The 16,866-nt window shown below is 38.5% G+C and overlaps 2 protein-coding genes across 2 annotated transcripts in view; both read left to right on the top strand.

The window, feature by feature from the left end:
• The window catches only part of LOC131943638 (uncharacterized), a 123,562-nt gene that overhangs the window by 13,568 nt on the left and 93,128 nt on the right, over positions 1-16,866 (top strand). The gene's annotated exons all lie outside the window — the stretch shown is intronic.
• On the top strand, positions 6,718-14,935 carry LOC131943632 (uncharacterized). The gene is made up of 3 exons (XM_059303833.1): positions 6,718-6,789; positions 8,556-8,611; positions 13,218-14,935. The coding sequence occupies exons 1-3, from the start codon at positions 6,723-6,725 to the stop codon at positions 14,694-14,696; spliced, it is 1,602 nt and encodes a 533-aa protein (XP_059159816.1). The 5' UTR covers positions 6,718-6,722; the 3' UTR covers positions 14,697-14,935.

Raw genomic sequence — 16,866 nt, 5'->3', positions numbered from 1 at the left:
ATCGCGCATAGAATATAACAAGCATTTACTACGTTCACTATTTCTATGGGTTTGTGGGAAATCTTGTAACTCAACTTCCAGGAACTTCTATTGAAGGGATTGCGGTCTAGCTTTTCAGATACGCTCTTCTTCAATGACAAGACGAGTAATATATATTTTTAACATTAGATTGGTCATTAACATTTAACTTAAATATTGCTATATTCAATAGTCAAATGGGAGATAACGCCAATAAATACCAGCTATCGCTCGAGCATATACTCACCGAGGGTGAAAATTTTGTCACGGCTGATTGAGTTCTTGCCTGAGCGTAGACCACGAACCAAGTAGGCACAGATAACTGTTGTTGTTTTTTTTAAGCTCACAAGCTAATGTTCGGGTTTTAACGCAAAATTTTAAGTCCATGAACTTGTTGAATAATGGACTAAAAAGTGAGAAAAATATTTAAAAGCGCTTATAAGAACAAGCTTTTAAATGCACTGGAAATAAGAAAATAAAGCAATGTTGCTTTCTTTAATATAATCTTATGTCGCTCATCAAATCTCTTACATATTTTACAAAGCTGTTATAAAAAAACAAGTTTGTTTATTTATTTATTTCAATGCATTTCAAAGGGTGTTATTATAATGGTTTTTATAAGTATTTATTTTTAACGTTTTCTATATTCTAAACCATAACCAGATATTGAAACCATCTCTTGCACTGATTTTCTTATTTTTGAATACGTGAAAACCGTTATAATTATTTTAAGATTAGTTTTCGATGTCTTTTTTGTACAAACACGCATGTCATCAGATAAATGATGACATGCTTCGAGGTAGGAAACTAGTTAAAGAAATAACATAGCGGTAGGATAAAACAGAAAACTTTGAGAGACATAGACCGAGCTACCACTGACCATACCACACACAGTACTTGATACAAATTACACAAACGTGGGGCAGGGTACAAGTTCATCTTATGAAATACAAATAGCCTAGAACATATCAAAGGCCAGACAAATGAGCAGAACGAGAAACAGCAACTGATGGAGTTTGTCTTGTGTCTGGGAGTAAGGAATATCAAGGTACTAACAACAGATGAAACCAAATATGGAAATTTTGAAAGTCAAGAATCTGGTGCAGGGGTTGGTGGCAGTTCCCCAACCAAGCAAACCCCTTCTCTTATCAGATACATCTCTCATCAGCTCACCAACCAAGCAAACCACTTCTCTTATCAGATACATCTCTCATCAGCTCACCAACAAATCTCATTTTACTTACACTTACACCTAAAATATAAAAAAAACAGAATGTAACACACGTTATTTTTTTAAAATAAAGAAACTGATTCATGAAAAAAAATCATTGAATCATGAAAAACTAAATAAAAATAAAGTGGTTCAAACAGCTACATTTCCTAAGCTATGTGTACACGGCTTAAAAATATACTTACATTGAAAATAATGAAACAGAACCAAATCGGCTAATTAGATCTAGCTATTTTTCTGGAAAATTAAATACTGGAATACATTAATATAAATACTACAAAAACAATATTTTCTTTTTTGTTATCTAAGTTTATGTTTGCGCACCATGATCAGAAAATCAAGCACCATTTCTGCACGGCGTGTTTAAAAAACTGACGTATTTATATTGTCTGGCATAAACACTCTCATTTTCGTCTGAAAGAGAAAATTCTTTATTAGATCTAGCCTACTCTCTACTGTAGTGTTGTCAACGTGAATCCTACAGGTTGAAGTGGTAAAAATAACATATTTACTAATTAAGTATTGTGAGTTTTGTAATTAGATCTCTAAAACTCTAAATACAATCGTTTTACACGCGACATAGGCCTACGTATGTCGAATGAAGATCTAAATCTAGATCTAGATCTAGATCTAAATCTAGATCTCTAAAACTAGACAAGAGCCAGAAATTGTGTTCTAAAGTCTCTGGTTTAATTAGATAATAAAGTAACACATTCAATTCTCCATGTAAAGTATAAAAATTTGGTGAATGTTTAAAATGATCGCAAATTAAAGTAGGTTGTGATTTTAGCGACTCAAGTGGGTCACATATGTTGCTGAGGTTGTGTTAGTCACATATGTTGCTGAGGTTGTGTTAGTCACATATGTTGCTGAGGTTGTGTTAGTCACATATGTCGCTGAGGTTGTGTTGGTGACATATGTTGCTGGTGTTGTGTTGGTCACATATGTTGCTGAGGTTGTGTTGGTCACATATGTTGCTGAGGTTGTGTTAGTCACGTATGTTGCTGAGGTTGTGTTGGTCACATATGTTGCTGAGGTTGTGTTAGTCACATATGTTGCTGAGGTTGTGTTGGTCACATATGTTGCTGAGGTTGTGTTGGTAACATATTTAGCTGAGGTTGTGTTGGTAACATATGTTGCTGGTGTTGTGTTGGTCACATATGTTGCTGAGGTTGTGTTGGTGACATATGTTGCTGATGTTGTGTTGGTCACATATGTTGCTGAGGTTGTGTTGGTCTTATATGTTGCTGAGGTTGTATTAGTCACATATATTGCAGATGTTGTTTTGGTCACATATGTTGCTGATGTTGTGTTGGTCCCATATGTTGCTGAGGTTGTGTTGGTGACATATGTTGCTGATGTTGTGTTGGTCACATATGTCGCTGAGGTTGTGTTAGTCACATATATTGCTGAGGTTGTGTTGCTCACATATGTTGCTGAGGTTGTGTTGGTCACATATGTTACTGATGTTGTGTTAGTCACATATATTGCTGAGGTTGTGTTGGTGACATATGTTGCTGAGGTTGTGTTAGTCACATATGTCGCTGAGGTTGTGTTAGTCACATATGTTGCTGGTGTTGTGTTGGTCACATATGTTGCTGAGGTTGTGTTGGTCACATATGTTGCTGAGGTTGTGTTGGTCTTATATGTTGCTGAGGTTGTATTAGTCACATATATTGCAGATGTTGTTTTGGTCACATATGTTGCTGATGTTGTGTTGGTCCCATATGTTGCTGAGGTTGTGTTGGTGACATATGTTGCTGATGTTGTGTTGGCCACATATGTTTCTGAGGTAGTGTTTATAACACATATTGCTGAGGTTGTGTTGGTCACATATGTTGCTGATGTTGTGTTGGTCACATATGTTGCTGAGGTTGTGTTGGTCACATATGTTGCTGAGGTTGTGTTGGTCACATATGTTGCTGAGGTTGTGTTGGTCACATATGTTGCTGATGTTGTGTTGGTCACATATATTGCTGAGGTTGTGTTGCTCACATATGTTGCTGAGGTTGTGTTGGTCACATATGTTACTGATGTTTTGTTGGTCACATATGTTACTGAGGTTGTGTTGGTCACATATGTTGCTGAGGTTGTGTTGGTCACATATATTGCTGAGGTTGTGTTGGTGACAATAGCTGCTGAGATTGTGTTGGTGACAAGAATTACTGAGGCTGTGTTGCTATCATATGTTGCTGAAGTTGTGTTGGTCACATATGTTGCTGAGGTTCTGTTAGTCACATATGTTGCTGAGGTTGTGTTGGTGACAATAGTTGCTGAGGTTGTGTTGGTCACATATGTTGCTGATGTTGTGTTGGTCACATATGTTGTTGAAGTGATGTTGGTCGCATATGTTGCTGATGTTGTTTTGGTCATTTATGTTGCTGCGGTTGTGTTGGTCACATATCCAGCATAGTGTGCTCTAAATGTTTCATATGTAAATGATGTGAAGCGAGAAAATTCATGGTAAACTTTAGCTACTCGATGATATAAATTTCATTTATTTTTCATTCAGATACATACTCTTTCATTCAGATACATACTCTTTCATTCAGATACATACTCTTTCATTCAGATACACACTCTTTCATTCAGATACACACTCTTTCATATAGATACACACTCTTTCATTGAGATACAAACGCTTTGATTGAGATACAAACTCTTTCATTCAGATACAAACTCTTTCATTCAGATACAAACTCTTTCATTCAGATACAAACTCTTTCATTCAGATACAAACTCTTTCATTCAGATACACACTCTTTCATATAGATACACACTCTTTCATTGAGATACAAACGCTTTCATTTAGATACAAACTCTTTCATTCAGATACAAACTCTTTCATGCAGATACAAACTCTTTCATTCAGATACAAACTCTTTCATTCAGATACACACTCTTTCATTCAGATACACACTCTTTCATATAGATACACACTCTTTCATTGAGATACAAACGCTTTCATTGAGATACAAACTCTTTCATTCAGATACAAACTCTTTCATTCAGATACAAACTCTTTCATTCAGATACAAACTCTTTCATTCAGATACTCACTCTTTCATAAAGATACACACTCTTTCATTCAGATACAAACGCTTTCATTCAGATACAAACTCTTTCATTCAGATACAAACTCTTTCATTCAGATACAAACTCTTTCATTCAGATACAAACTCATTCAGATACAAACTCATTCAGATACAAACTTTTTCACTCAGATACAAACTCTTTCATTCAGATACAAACTCTTTCATTCAGATACAAACTCTTTCATTCAGATACAAACTCATTCAGATACAAACTTTTTCACTCAGATACAAACTCTTTCATTCAGATACAAACTCTTTTATTCAGATACAAACTAGCGAGAAGGTGACGACAGTAAAAGGCTGCCGATAAGTTCCTGCATCTTCACATGGGTTTTATGTTTACCAAAGTCCAGCATAATGATGCTGAAAGTATACCGACAGAGACTACGGGTCTAGGCATGTATAGATTAACAGTTCTTAATTAGTTATACTTTTTCTTATTTTACCTCCAATTATCGTGAGTAGACATTTGGAAGTCGTACATCAATATCGTCAAACTCGTTGATATTGTGTGTGTGTGTGTGTTTGGGGGGGAGGGGGGCGATGGAATTTGTGGTAAGGACAATAAGAGGGTTTAAACAAGTGTTTTTATATTTCTGTTTCTTATCCTAGTAATATCTTGTAGTCAAAGCTCGAACATTTTTCGAAATTTTGCCGTGAATAGTAACAAAAATCCTCAAAATTAATATTTTTACCTAGCTAATCGTCATCTGTTAGATTAGAGAGACAGAGAGAGAGAGAGAGAGAGAGAGAGAGAAAGAGAGAAAGAGGGAGAGAGTAAGAAAAAGAGAGAAAGAGCCGAACTATACTTTTGGAACGGAGGAAATTCTTTCGTTTGTGGCACATGCCGCCTTTTTAGCAACGTTACATAATTTAAAAAAAAAAGTTTTACATCAAAGCATTAGAAACATAAAACAGGTCAACTCTACTGCACCTGCATCGTAAGCTACCAGGTTCGCAAGGAAATATTGTTTTCTTACCGTAAATATTAATGAAAAAAACTGCAACAAAATGTAACAACTGTAATACAAAAAATAATTATCAAGATTTAGTGATTAGATAATTATATGGAGAGGTCGTAAAATAATTTCAACTCCCAGCTGCGAGTCAGTCACGTTAGATGCTAATAGTGTGACCTTAAGGGATAGCTGCTTCAAACAGACGCGAAAGCAATTTAAAGAAAACGTGGGAAAAATGTGGGACGCCATTGATGAACGACCCTTTGACTACAGAATGATTGGTCATTTGTGTTTCTCTACACGTGTGCTGGACGGGTGCTAGTGTGAGCAGATGTGTGTGACCGTTATCAAAGGGACGCGAAAGTTGAGTTTGTGGCTTTTAAATTTGATTTCTATATTGTAATCTCCCTTCTTAACATCAAAACACACACACACACACACGTATATATATATATATATATATATATATATATATATATATATATATATATATATATATATATATATATATATATATATATATGGTGACAGGACAAATGATATCGGGACAAATGATCTCGACAAAATATCTCAGACAAAATATCTCACGGACAAATGATCTCAGGACAAATGATCTCAAGGACAAACGATCTCAGGGACAAAAGATACCTGGACAAAATATATCAGGACAATTGATACCATGGACTATTGATCTCAGACAAAATATCTCAGACAAAATATCTCACAGCTGTAATTGATGTAGCTGTGATTGATGCAGCTGTGAATGATGTAGCTGTGATCGATGCAGCTGTGAATGATGTAGCTGTGATTACTGTAGCTGTGATATATGTAGCTGAGGTTGATGTAGAGTTAATTGCTGTAGTTGTTTATTGATGTAGCTGTGATGACTGTAGCTGTAATTGATGTAGCTGTGAATGATGTAGCTGTGATTACTGTAGCTGTGATATATGTAGCTGTGATTACTTTAGCTGTGATTGATGTAGCTGTGGTTGATATAGCTGTGATTGATGTAGCTTTGGTCGATGCAGCTGAAATTGATGTAGCTGTGATTGATGTAGCTGTGATTGATGTAGAATTAATTGCTGTAGCTGTGATTGATGTAGTTGTGATTACTGTAGCTGTTATTGACGTAGCTCTTATTGTTGAAGCTGTCATTGATATAGCTGTCATTGATATAGCTGTCATTGATGTAGCTGTCATTGATGTAGTTCTGTAAGCCACGAATCTGAGTGCGGCAAGCAGCCAAGAAAATCTTGCAAAATATTTTCCCCATCTAAATTTACGCGTATGGGAGTGAGTTAAATTGCCATTATCAGATGTGCACAGTATTAGAAGAAATCAATCGAATCAATTTCCTTCTTATATTCTTGCCATGTGGAAACGCAAGGTGTATCGTGGGATCGTGGAAAGAACACTTCAATGGACCGGCATCTCGACGTAAGCTGTGCCTCATCATCAAATGACAGTTTATACACGGACCTCTCGGGTAGGGTTTAAATATTTGATTAAATACCTTTTACATTTTACACTATTTTTTCTACTTATATTAATCAAGAGAGGACAACATTTCCACCTTAATTTTTGTGGCATCTTTAATTATCGTCTAACTCCTGTTTTAAAAATGATATTCACTAATATTAAAATAAATGTGGTTATACAAACTTGAAGTGTAGCTTGTGGGGTGAGTTCGTCTTCGCTTTATTCACACACACACACACACAAACATATATATACCGTATATTAAGAAAAACAAATCGCATTCTGCGGTGCCACAACTGCCAATTCGAATATTTTCCCCTAACAGAAACCTCCCCAGGAGTATTCTCAACAAATTCCCAAAGTTTCATGTCGATTGGATGAAAGGTGTAGTAATGCATAAAAGACAGACAACCAACAAATTAACACACACACACACACATGCATTGCATTATATATATATATATATATATATATATATTCTGCTGTAAAAATATTTTTTTTTAATATCGCAAGAGCGGCGCCACGGGAGGGTGCAATTCTTATCTATATACGTCTATTAAAAAATTGAAAGTTGGATGCGGTTTCGGCACAGTTTGTCCGAGTGCCATAAAACTTTGGGGAGTTGATGAATACTCCAGAGAAGATTGGGGGGGGGGGGGGGTAATTGGGCACGTGCGGCCTACGGCAGGATGCGATTTGGCGCCGTGGTATTTCCTTGAGCGCTTTTGGTGCCTTCGTTTTTTTTAAATAGTGAGATAGACAATGGAAAAGTGCATCGGCAGAGTAAGATTTAAAACCCCGGGCTATCCTGTTAGCGATATGACGCCTCCTACGTCCGTTACAAACTTTGCGAAAGACTATGTATAAGATTGTGTTTTAGAGTCGTTCACTATACATAATCAAGCGCGTCCACTGGCGCCCCGGCAGAGTACGATTTGGCAACCCGGGTTTTATTTGGGCAGTAGTGTAGGAAACCCATACCCTTATAAATATGACACAAACGAAGCCAGTGTTTACATTTAAATAACTCAGTTTTGGAAAACAAGGTCACGCGTCTAAAATATAGGATTGGTTCAGCATTGATAAAACCCTTCTAATATATTTCGTCAGATTTTGATTTTGTCTTTTATGCATTGCTACACCTTTCATCTGATCGCCATGAAACTTTCGGAAGTTGTTAAGAATACTACTGGGCAGGCTTCTGGGGGAAAAAAGAATTCAATTTCACACGGGTGGCGTCACGGCAGGGTGCGATTTGGCGCCCTGGATATCGCATGGACGGTCAAGCTAGTATTGAATCTAACTTTCACATATTATTTTTAAAAAATAAAAGTTGGAATATATAGATTCTACTTTCAAAACACCAACAGAAGTAAAGTTCCTTGCAATTTTTTTAAACTGAATTATTTTTAATTAAAATTTTTGTTCGCCAAAAATTATGAAAGTTTTCATCGATGTTAATTGTACTTAAATTAATGCTATAATATTGAAATTGAACGCATTTTCATTTTCCATTGCAAATCTTTTTTCCCATGGAACGTAATTTTTTGAAAGAAGCAAATAGTATATTTCAAATAAATTTTTTTTTAGAAATAATAACTAATAATTAAGTTTTAAGGGAATTTTTTATATCCTAATGTTTTCTTTATTTACATTTGTGTTGTAATAGTTATATATAAATAAATAAATAAATAAATTAATTAATTAATTAATATATATATATATATATATATATATATATATATAATGCCCCTTCTTCCATATACATGTAAGGCGGCAAGACAATAACTAGCAGGCCATATACTGTAAGGCACGAAGATAACCTAAGGGTGAGTCTGTATAAGAGCTCGTATGATAGGATTTAGTTTGTTGTTTTGTAGAATAGCTTGTAAAGTGATATACTTACATTACATTTAAGTATGGTACGGGTGGCTCAAATACAATTTTACAGGATTTTTAGAAAATCTAGTAACTCAATTTGGAACTCTTTTTAACTCTACGATTTTGTAACTTTCCAAATACATTAGTTTCGATAACACTGAAATAATTTCAAATGTTGAGTCTACTAGACATTTGATTAGTCTTTTATAATAATATATAATTAAAGATCCTTAAATTAGATAAAAAGTGTAGATTGAAAGATTATAAAGTATCAATTGCTTGACGACGGTGAACTGGTTCGTTTTTGCTTGAGATGCACCCACGGACTATGAATGTATAGATAACTGTCTTTTAGAGTTCGCCAGTTGCTAATCGTGTTTCAAAACTATTATCTCCGGAGATAAAAATTTTGCAGGAGTGAAAACATTGTGCTATTCCTATTTGATGCCACTAAATGTTTTTACTAAACAAATATGAGAGGAAACTACTTATTCTACAATAACATTTTAAAATTTAGTTTTATAATTTTAATGAAAATAAAGCAAATATTTTAAAAGTTAGTTTTTTGCGCGACCACGTACCATTTATTTAGTATAGCTGGTGTATGTTAAATGAAACGTTGCCAATATTACCCTGAACTTTAGTATAGCTATAATATAGTAAATAAAACGTTATTAAAATGTATTACCCTTAACTTTAAATCACAATCATTTCTTCCCAACCGCTTAAAACATAAGTTCCCCACTAGCTATTGCTTCCTCCATTAGTATTTGCGACTCCCTTGTTTTGGGTTAGTGGTAAATCTTGGTCAGTAGACGACCTACTGGGTGGACCTTGGTCAGTAGACGACCTACTGGGTGGACCTTGGTCAGTAGACTGGGTGGACCTTGGTCAGTAGACGACCTACTGGGTGGACCTTGGTCAGTAGACGACCTACTGGGTGGACCTTGGTCAGTAGACGACCTACTGGGTGGACCTTGGCCAGTAGACGACCTACTGGGTGGACCTTGGTCAGTAGACGACCTACTAGGTGGACATTGGTCAATTGACGACCTACTGGGTGGATCTTGGTAAGTAGACGACTTACTGGGTGGACCTTGGTCAGTAGACGACCTACTGGGTGGACCTTGGTCAGTAGTCGACCAACTAGGTGGACCTTGGTCAGTAGATGACCTACTGGGTGGACCTTGGCCAGTAGACGACTTACTAGGTGGACCTTGGTCAGTAGACGACCTACTAGGGTGACCTTGGTCAGTAGACTGGGTGGACCTTGGTCAGTAGATGACCTACTGGGTGGACCTTGGTCAGTAGACTGGGTGGACTTTGGTCAGTAGACGACCTACTGGGTGGACCTTGGTCAGTAGACTGGGTGGACCTTGGTCAGTAGATGACCTACTGGGTGGACCTTGGTCAGTAGACGACCTACTGGGTGCACCTTGGTCAGTAGACGACCTACTGGGTGGACCTTGGTCAGTAGTCGACCTACTAGGTGGACCTTGGTCAGTAGATGACCTACTGGGGGGACCTTGGCCAGTAGACGACCAACTAGGTGGACCTTGGTCAGTAGACGACCTTCTAGGTGGACCTTGGTCAGTAGACTGGGTGGACCTTGGTCAGTAGACGACCTACTGGGTGGACCTTGGTCAGTAGACTGGGTGGATCTTTGTCAGTAGACGACCTACTGGGTGGACCTTGGTCAGTAGACTGGGTGGACCTTGGTCAGTAGACGACCTACTGGGTGGACCATGGTCAGTAGATGACCTACTGGGTGGACCTTGGCCAGTAGACGACCTACTAGGTGGACCTTGGTCAGTAGACGACCTACTGGGTGGACCTTGGTCAGTAGACGACCTACTGGGTGGACCTTGGTCAGTAGACGACCTACTTTGTGGACCTTGGCCAGTAGACGACCTACTAGGTGGACCTTGGTCAGTAGACTGGGTGGACCTTGGTCAGTAGACGACCTACTGGGTGAACCTTGGTCAGTAGATGACCTACTGGGTGGACCTTGGCCATTAGACGACCTACTAGGTGGACCTTGGTCAGTAGACGACCTACTGGGTGGACATTGGTCAGTAGACGACCTACTGGGTGGACGTTAGTCAGTAGACGACCTACTGGGTGGACCTTGGTCAGTAGACGACCTACTGGGTGGACCTTGGTCAGTAGACGACCTACTGGGTGGACCTTGGTCAGTAGACGACCTACTGGGTGGACCTTGGTCAGTAGACTGGGTGGACCTTGGTCAGTAGACGACCTACTGGGTGAACCTTGGTCAATTGACGACCTACTGGGTGGACCTTGGTCAGTAGACTGGGTGGACCTTGGTCAGTGGACGACCTACTGTGTGGAAATTGGTCAGTGGACGACCTTCTGGGTGGACCTTGGTCAGTAGACGACCTACTGGGTGGACATTGGCCAGTAGACTGGGTGGACCTTGGTCAGTAGACGACCTACTGGGTGAACCTTGGTCAATTGACGACCTACTGGGTGGACCTTGGTCAGTAGACTGTGTGGAAATTGGTCAGTGGACGACCTTCTGGGTGGATCATGGTCAGTAGACGACCTACTGGGTGGACCTTGGTCAGTAGACGACCTACTGGGTGGACCTTGGTCAGTAGAAGACCTACTGGGTGGACCTTGGTCAGTAGACGACCTACTGGGTGGACCTTGGTCAGTCAACGACCTACTGCCTCGACCCGGCTATCCGAGCATGTGATTTTTTTGTTCTACAGCTAGACCACATGCCGTTCTAGAGCTAGACCATGCCGTTCTACAGCTAGACCATGCCGTTCTACAGCTAGACCATGCCGTTCTACAGCTAGAACATGCCGTTATACAGCTAGACCATGCCGTTCTAAAGCTAGACCATGCCGTTCTACAGCTAGACCATGCCGTTCTACAGCTAGACCATGCCGTTCTACAGCTAGACCATGCCGTTCTACAGCTAGACCATGCCGTTCTACAGCTAGACCCTGCTGTTCTCCAGAAACAGCCGATGTTGCATTAAAATTTATTAACGTAGATTTTTAATAACATTAAATTTTAATAACGGTAGATTTTAATAACGTTAGATTTTAGTAACGTTAGATTTTAATAGCGTTAGATGTTAATAACTGATCTATCTATAATAATAGTTTCGCTGTCTGTGTATCTATCTATCTATCTATCTGTCTGACAAGTACGCTCTAGAGAAAACACAAGCAAAAATTCTATCTGACAAGAACGCTATAGAGAAAACACAAGGAAATTAAAAATTTCCGCAGTGAAACGAAAGACGAAGTATGACGTCGTATAGTAGAAAATAATCTCAAGCCGGAGAGTGCACACAGTAATATGACGTCATTGATTCTCGAGTAAACATTGAATAAAAAGGAAATTGTGTCTAATCTAAATGGTTTGCGTGAAGAGTTTCTTGCATACAATTCTTCGGGTAGGGGCGAAGCCCCACCCCCCGCGTAAGAGCGTCTGAGCCCCCCCTCCCCAACTCAAAAGAAATTTCTTCATCGATACTCTATAATAAAATTACCGCCTAATTAATGTGTCTAATCTAAAAAGTGGTTTTCTTGCAATTTCTTTAATGCAATTCTTCGGGTAGTGGCTAAGCGCGACACCAGTGTTTCTTTCAGACTTTTTCCTCACCGGAGAGGGGTGGGGATACTTGAAATTTTCGGGGGCGGGGTAGAATTTTCGGGGAGGGGGCGGACACTGGAAAAAGTATATAATTATATTTCGTTGAATGGGACGGTAGACATGTTTTTTTGGGGGGTGGGGGGTGGGGGTGGGGTGGGGGGTGGTGTGTGTGTTTGTGGGGGGGGGGTGTGTGGGGGGGGGGGTGGGGGTGGGGTGGGGGGTGGTGTGTGTGTTGGGGTGGGGGGTGGTGTGTGGGGGGGGGGGGTGGGGGTGGGGGGGTGGTGTGTGTGGGGTGGGGGTGTGGGGGTGGGGGTGGGGGTGGGGGTGGTGTGTGGGGGGGTGGGTTGGTTTTAGTTTAGAGAAAAGAGACAGCACTATCAGCCTAGCGCCCGTTGTATCCTTCCTCAACGGGCCATTTTTCTCGTGTTAATATATTAACAATTTCTGCAACTAGACTATCTGCTACAAATGAGGACTGAATTGGCTTATTTGGTGCGTTCAGTAACTTTACTCAAGTCAATGGTTATACAAACCACATTTGATGAACATTAAAAAAAAATAACTGATTCGTCTATCATCAAAGTCTACCGTTAATACTAAACTATTTCCTTCTTATATTTGCCTAGCGTCAAAATTTAAAATGATGCTTGTTATGTAATCATTGCCCACCCACCCTCGTCTTGTCAACTACTTCATTCTGCCCATACTCGCACCACACATAGGCTATTCTATATCAACAAACATATTCAAGTCGATGCACTCTAACCCATTATTTATTTTTTTCCGTAATTATTCTAAATCCCTTACAGCAATTAAGTCATTAATCGACTGTTTAGTGGGAAGTGACATTGTGTATACTTTGTTATGTAACATGTTATTATACCAAATGTTTATGCAACATGAACTTCTTTTTTTTCCAAGTGCATACCACCAAGGATTGATCTGCTACTGATCGGAAAAACCGGAAATGGCAAAAGTGCGACTGGAAACACAATAATAAGAGAATGGACGTTTGAAAGCGAGTCAAATACGTCTTCGTTAACCAAACAATTCTACAGCGCGACTACAGAACACAACGGTCGTCCGTTAAAAGTCGTGGATGGTCTGACAGTTTGTGACACCAGGCTGGACAGAGAACGGTCAGTTGAGCAGTTGACTGAGGCCGCTAAGTTGGCTCTGGCAGCCAATCCTGAAGGCTATCATGCTTTTCTTCTGGTGCTTAAATATGGGAACAGGTTCACTCGTGAAGAAAAGGACGCGGTTGATGCCTTAAAAAACGTCCTTGGAGAAAATTTCCTGAGGAAATACTGTATTTTAATTATGACATGCGGGGATATTTTCAAGGAAGAACAGCGTGGAACCATTGACAAGAGAACGACTTTCCCCCAATGGTGCGAAAAACAAGACGGCGCCTTTAAAGAGTTGCTAGAAGAATGCGACAATAGGCTCATCTTATTCGACAACAGCACTCAGGTCGAACAGGATATAGCGAAACAAATCGACGCATTAATAAATAAAGTCGATGAGATGCTAAGCGATCGCCGCTATACCAACATGAGCTTTGAAAAGGTTCAGAAAACTAAAACCAACATCATCACAAACCCGATCCAAAATATGATCCAAGATGAGGTAGAAACTAGATCAGAAGTCGAGCAGACACAAGTCACAAACAGCCGTATTCAGAATGAAGATTTGTTGTCATGTGAAAGTAGTCAAAGTATGCCTGTCACGTATTCACCACTTGACTGCCCAGATTCTCCACCCAAATTGGCATTCGTGCTGAAAGATAAAAGTGAGGAATACGAAAATCTGATTAAAGAACTCGAACTCATTAAGAAAAAACAACAAGAAATCGAAGAGAGTTTCCAGAAAAAAATTGAAGAAATGGAGCAGAGAATGCGAGACAAAGATGGCGAGTATCGAGAGACAGCAGAGGTATTGGAACATGAGACAGTAGACTTAGTCAAACTTGACAGGATGTTGAGTCAAACCAATACTGTCCAGGTCTTACTGGCCAAGCAGGAAGAATTTTCTGGAGCTCTTCAAGACCTGAGTCAAACCTTGGAATCTCTACAAAAACAGTCTGATGAAAACGCTATATCTCGCAGATGTATTGAAGAAATACAACAAAGTCGACCACAGGAAGAAGAAATGAAACAGGTCTTCGATAAAGAGCTGAAAAATCAAAGAGAGGATTGTGAAAATCGAATTGACGACTTAAAAGGTGATGAGCAGCAAAGGAGGGAAATAGAACGTAATCATCAGAAGATATTTGAAGATCTGGTGCAAGAGAGGCGAGACACGGAGCACGGACGTCAAACGATTCCCAGAGTAATGGACTCGGCAGGACAAGCACAGCAAGAAGAGGGAACGTTTGACCTCAAAAATAATCTTTCGTAAAGCTTAAAACAGGTACAGGAAGGACTGAAGCAAATGGAGTATACACAGATAAACTTAAGTCAGCAACTGTCTTAAGTTCAGGTGACTTAAGTTAGCGAATGTATTAAGTTCAGTTGACTTAAGTCAGCGACTGTCTTAAGTTCAGCATTGCCTTAACCTTGTGTCACTTATGAGCTTTGTAAGTAAAAGTTCCGTTACTTTATACCGGTGTTGGCACCACAAAGTATGTGTTGTTTAGGCGGCGGAGTTATTTTTCTCACATTATAATTAAAATAAAGTTACAGCGCTGCCTGTTTGCAAAAAAAACAACAAATTAACTTATTTTACTTTCTTAAATATTGTAAAGAAAATGTTTATTTTCCTAATTCACCATTTTTAAAAAAATCATTTCTGTTAAGAGCTAATTAATTGACATATAAAGAATACAGTACTCTTACAGTCTAGACTGTGTTTTTAAAAGTATCAAAACCGTTGCAATAAATTTCTTTTTCTTTCTTTCCTTCTATTTGGCCTTATGGTTGAAATGTTAGCACCTGTTTGGTGCTGTACTTTATTACTTTTTAGGTATTACATTAATTCACAGTGGACCCTCGAGCACGGTTATCACTGTCACACTAGTTTACATTTATTTAATTCAAAAATTCGATTTCACATTAATTGTTAATCCTCAGGGTGGATGAAAGAAGGCAGTGATTTAAACTTCAATTGTCGTGAAATATTGGGCTAAAGAATTGTGTATGAGAGGATGACTTATTAAAGAACAGAGTTAGCTAAAGAAAACTCTTTAGGCTGGATATTAAAATACATTGTTAGCTCCACGTATATAATCATTTAATCGAATAACTAATCAATAAAAATTTTGGCAAACATTACAAAATCGAATTTGTAAATTATAGCTTGTTGGAAATATTAGGATAAAATAAATTTTTTATAAATATTTTACATTAAGAAACGCTAGAAATTATTTTAAAATAATGTTTTCGTCGGTATCTTTGTACATCTCTGTATGGATACAGACGCGATGCTGGAAGCTGTGAAATAGACCACCATGCAAGGTTTTGAATAACTTTTACGGTGTTCAAGTATCTTTGTGGCAGGTACACATTAGAGCATCAATAGTCAGGGAGACCCGGGTATCAACGATCAAACCTGACATGTTGATACATAGCCTAAACACAAGTTCAGAACTGACTAGTTGATACACAACCCGAATACATTAAGGCCTAACTGAAGGCTAAATGGTTGGCTTTTACTATCAAAACATCCTTAATTATTTGAATACTACAGTTTTCTGTAACCGCTTCGTTTGCTTTCAGCTTTCATTCGTTTTTTACTTTCTCGTATATACGAAGTATAGAGAAAGTCTTGTAATCGTGCAAAAAAAAAATCGAGATTGTTACAAATCTCGACGTTTTACACCTCACTGATGCGGAAAAACATAATTTTGCAATCTTGTCCGTATGTCTGTGTGTCTGTCTGTCTCTGTCTGTCTGTCTGTCTGTGTGTCCGTGTGTAAACATGATAACTTGAGTACCGTTACAGCTAGGTTGATGAAATTTCACATATAAGTATTTTATCAAAATCGTAGATCCGTATCGACATTTGAACGATTTCCGATAACCGGAAGTGGTACTTTTCCTACTTTGAATTTTTCAAAAGCCTATAACTTGAGTACTATTTCAGATAGATAAATGAAATTTCACATGATAGTAAAAGATCTAATTCTCTACCTTCTGTTAAATTTTGAGTAATTTTCGTTGACCGGAAGTAGTAATTAACGCTACTTTCGTTTTCTCAAAAAACTAATGTAAATTTTAAAAGTACTAATAATATTGCGCACTATTATGCGTTTTTTGATTTGGCGTTCACTTGGTGTGCAATTAATTTGTCTACGAGATTTTATTCTATTTTTAAATCTTTAAGTATTTAAAATGGATTAAAAATCATGTCTATAGCCCGAGTTCCCATCCCCTGTTATTTTATATAAGAATATTCGAGAAAGTTTAGGAGAGATCACTCCCTGATTTTTTAATATAGCTCTGTGGTCGATTTCTATCCCCCCCCCCCCTTACCCACCTTTAATCATTACAAATATACTCATATTTAAAGCGATATTCATTAATTCTCTCTCGCCCACATTACTAGTTTTGATCGAATTTACGACTAAGGT

This window comes from Physella acuta, unplaced genomic scaffold (genome assembly GCF_028476545.2).
Source record: "Physella acuta isolate Inbredline_101_S28 unplaced genomic scaffold, ASM2847654v3 ptg000464l, whole genome shotgun sequence".
NCBI classification, from domain to species: Eukaryota; Metazoa; Mollusca; class Gastropoda; family Physidae; genus Physella; species Physella acuta.
Note: the sequence above shows the minus strand (reverse complement) of the source record. Positions and strands in the feature narration are given on the sequence as shown.

Excerpts from the sequence above, each read along its gene's own strand:
- LOC131943632 (XM_059303833.1), top strand. The coding sequence starts at position 6,723 with ATGGACCGGCATCTCGACGTAAGCTGTGCCTCATCATCAAATGACAGT. Across the intron at positions 6,790-8,555 it reads TTTATACACGGACCTCTCGG|GCGGCAAGACAATAACTAGC; the intron begins GTAGGGTTTAAA and ends TATACATGTAAG. Across the intron at positions 8,612-13,217 it reads GGCACGAAGATAACCTAAGG|TGCATACCACCAAGGATTGA; the intron begins GTGAGTCTGTAT and ends TTTTTTTCCAAG.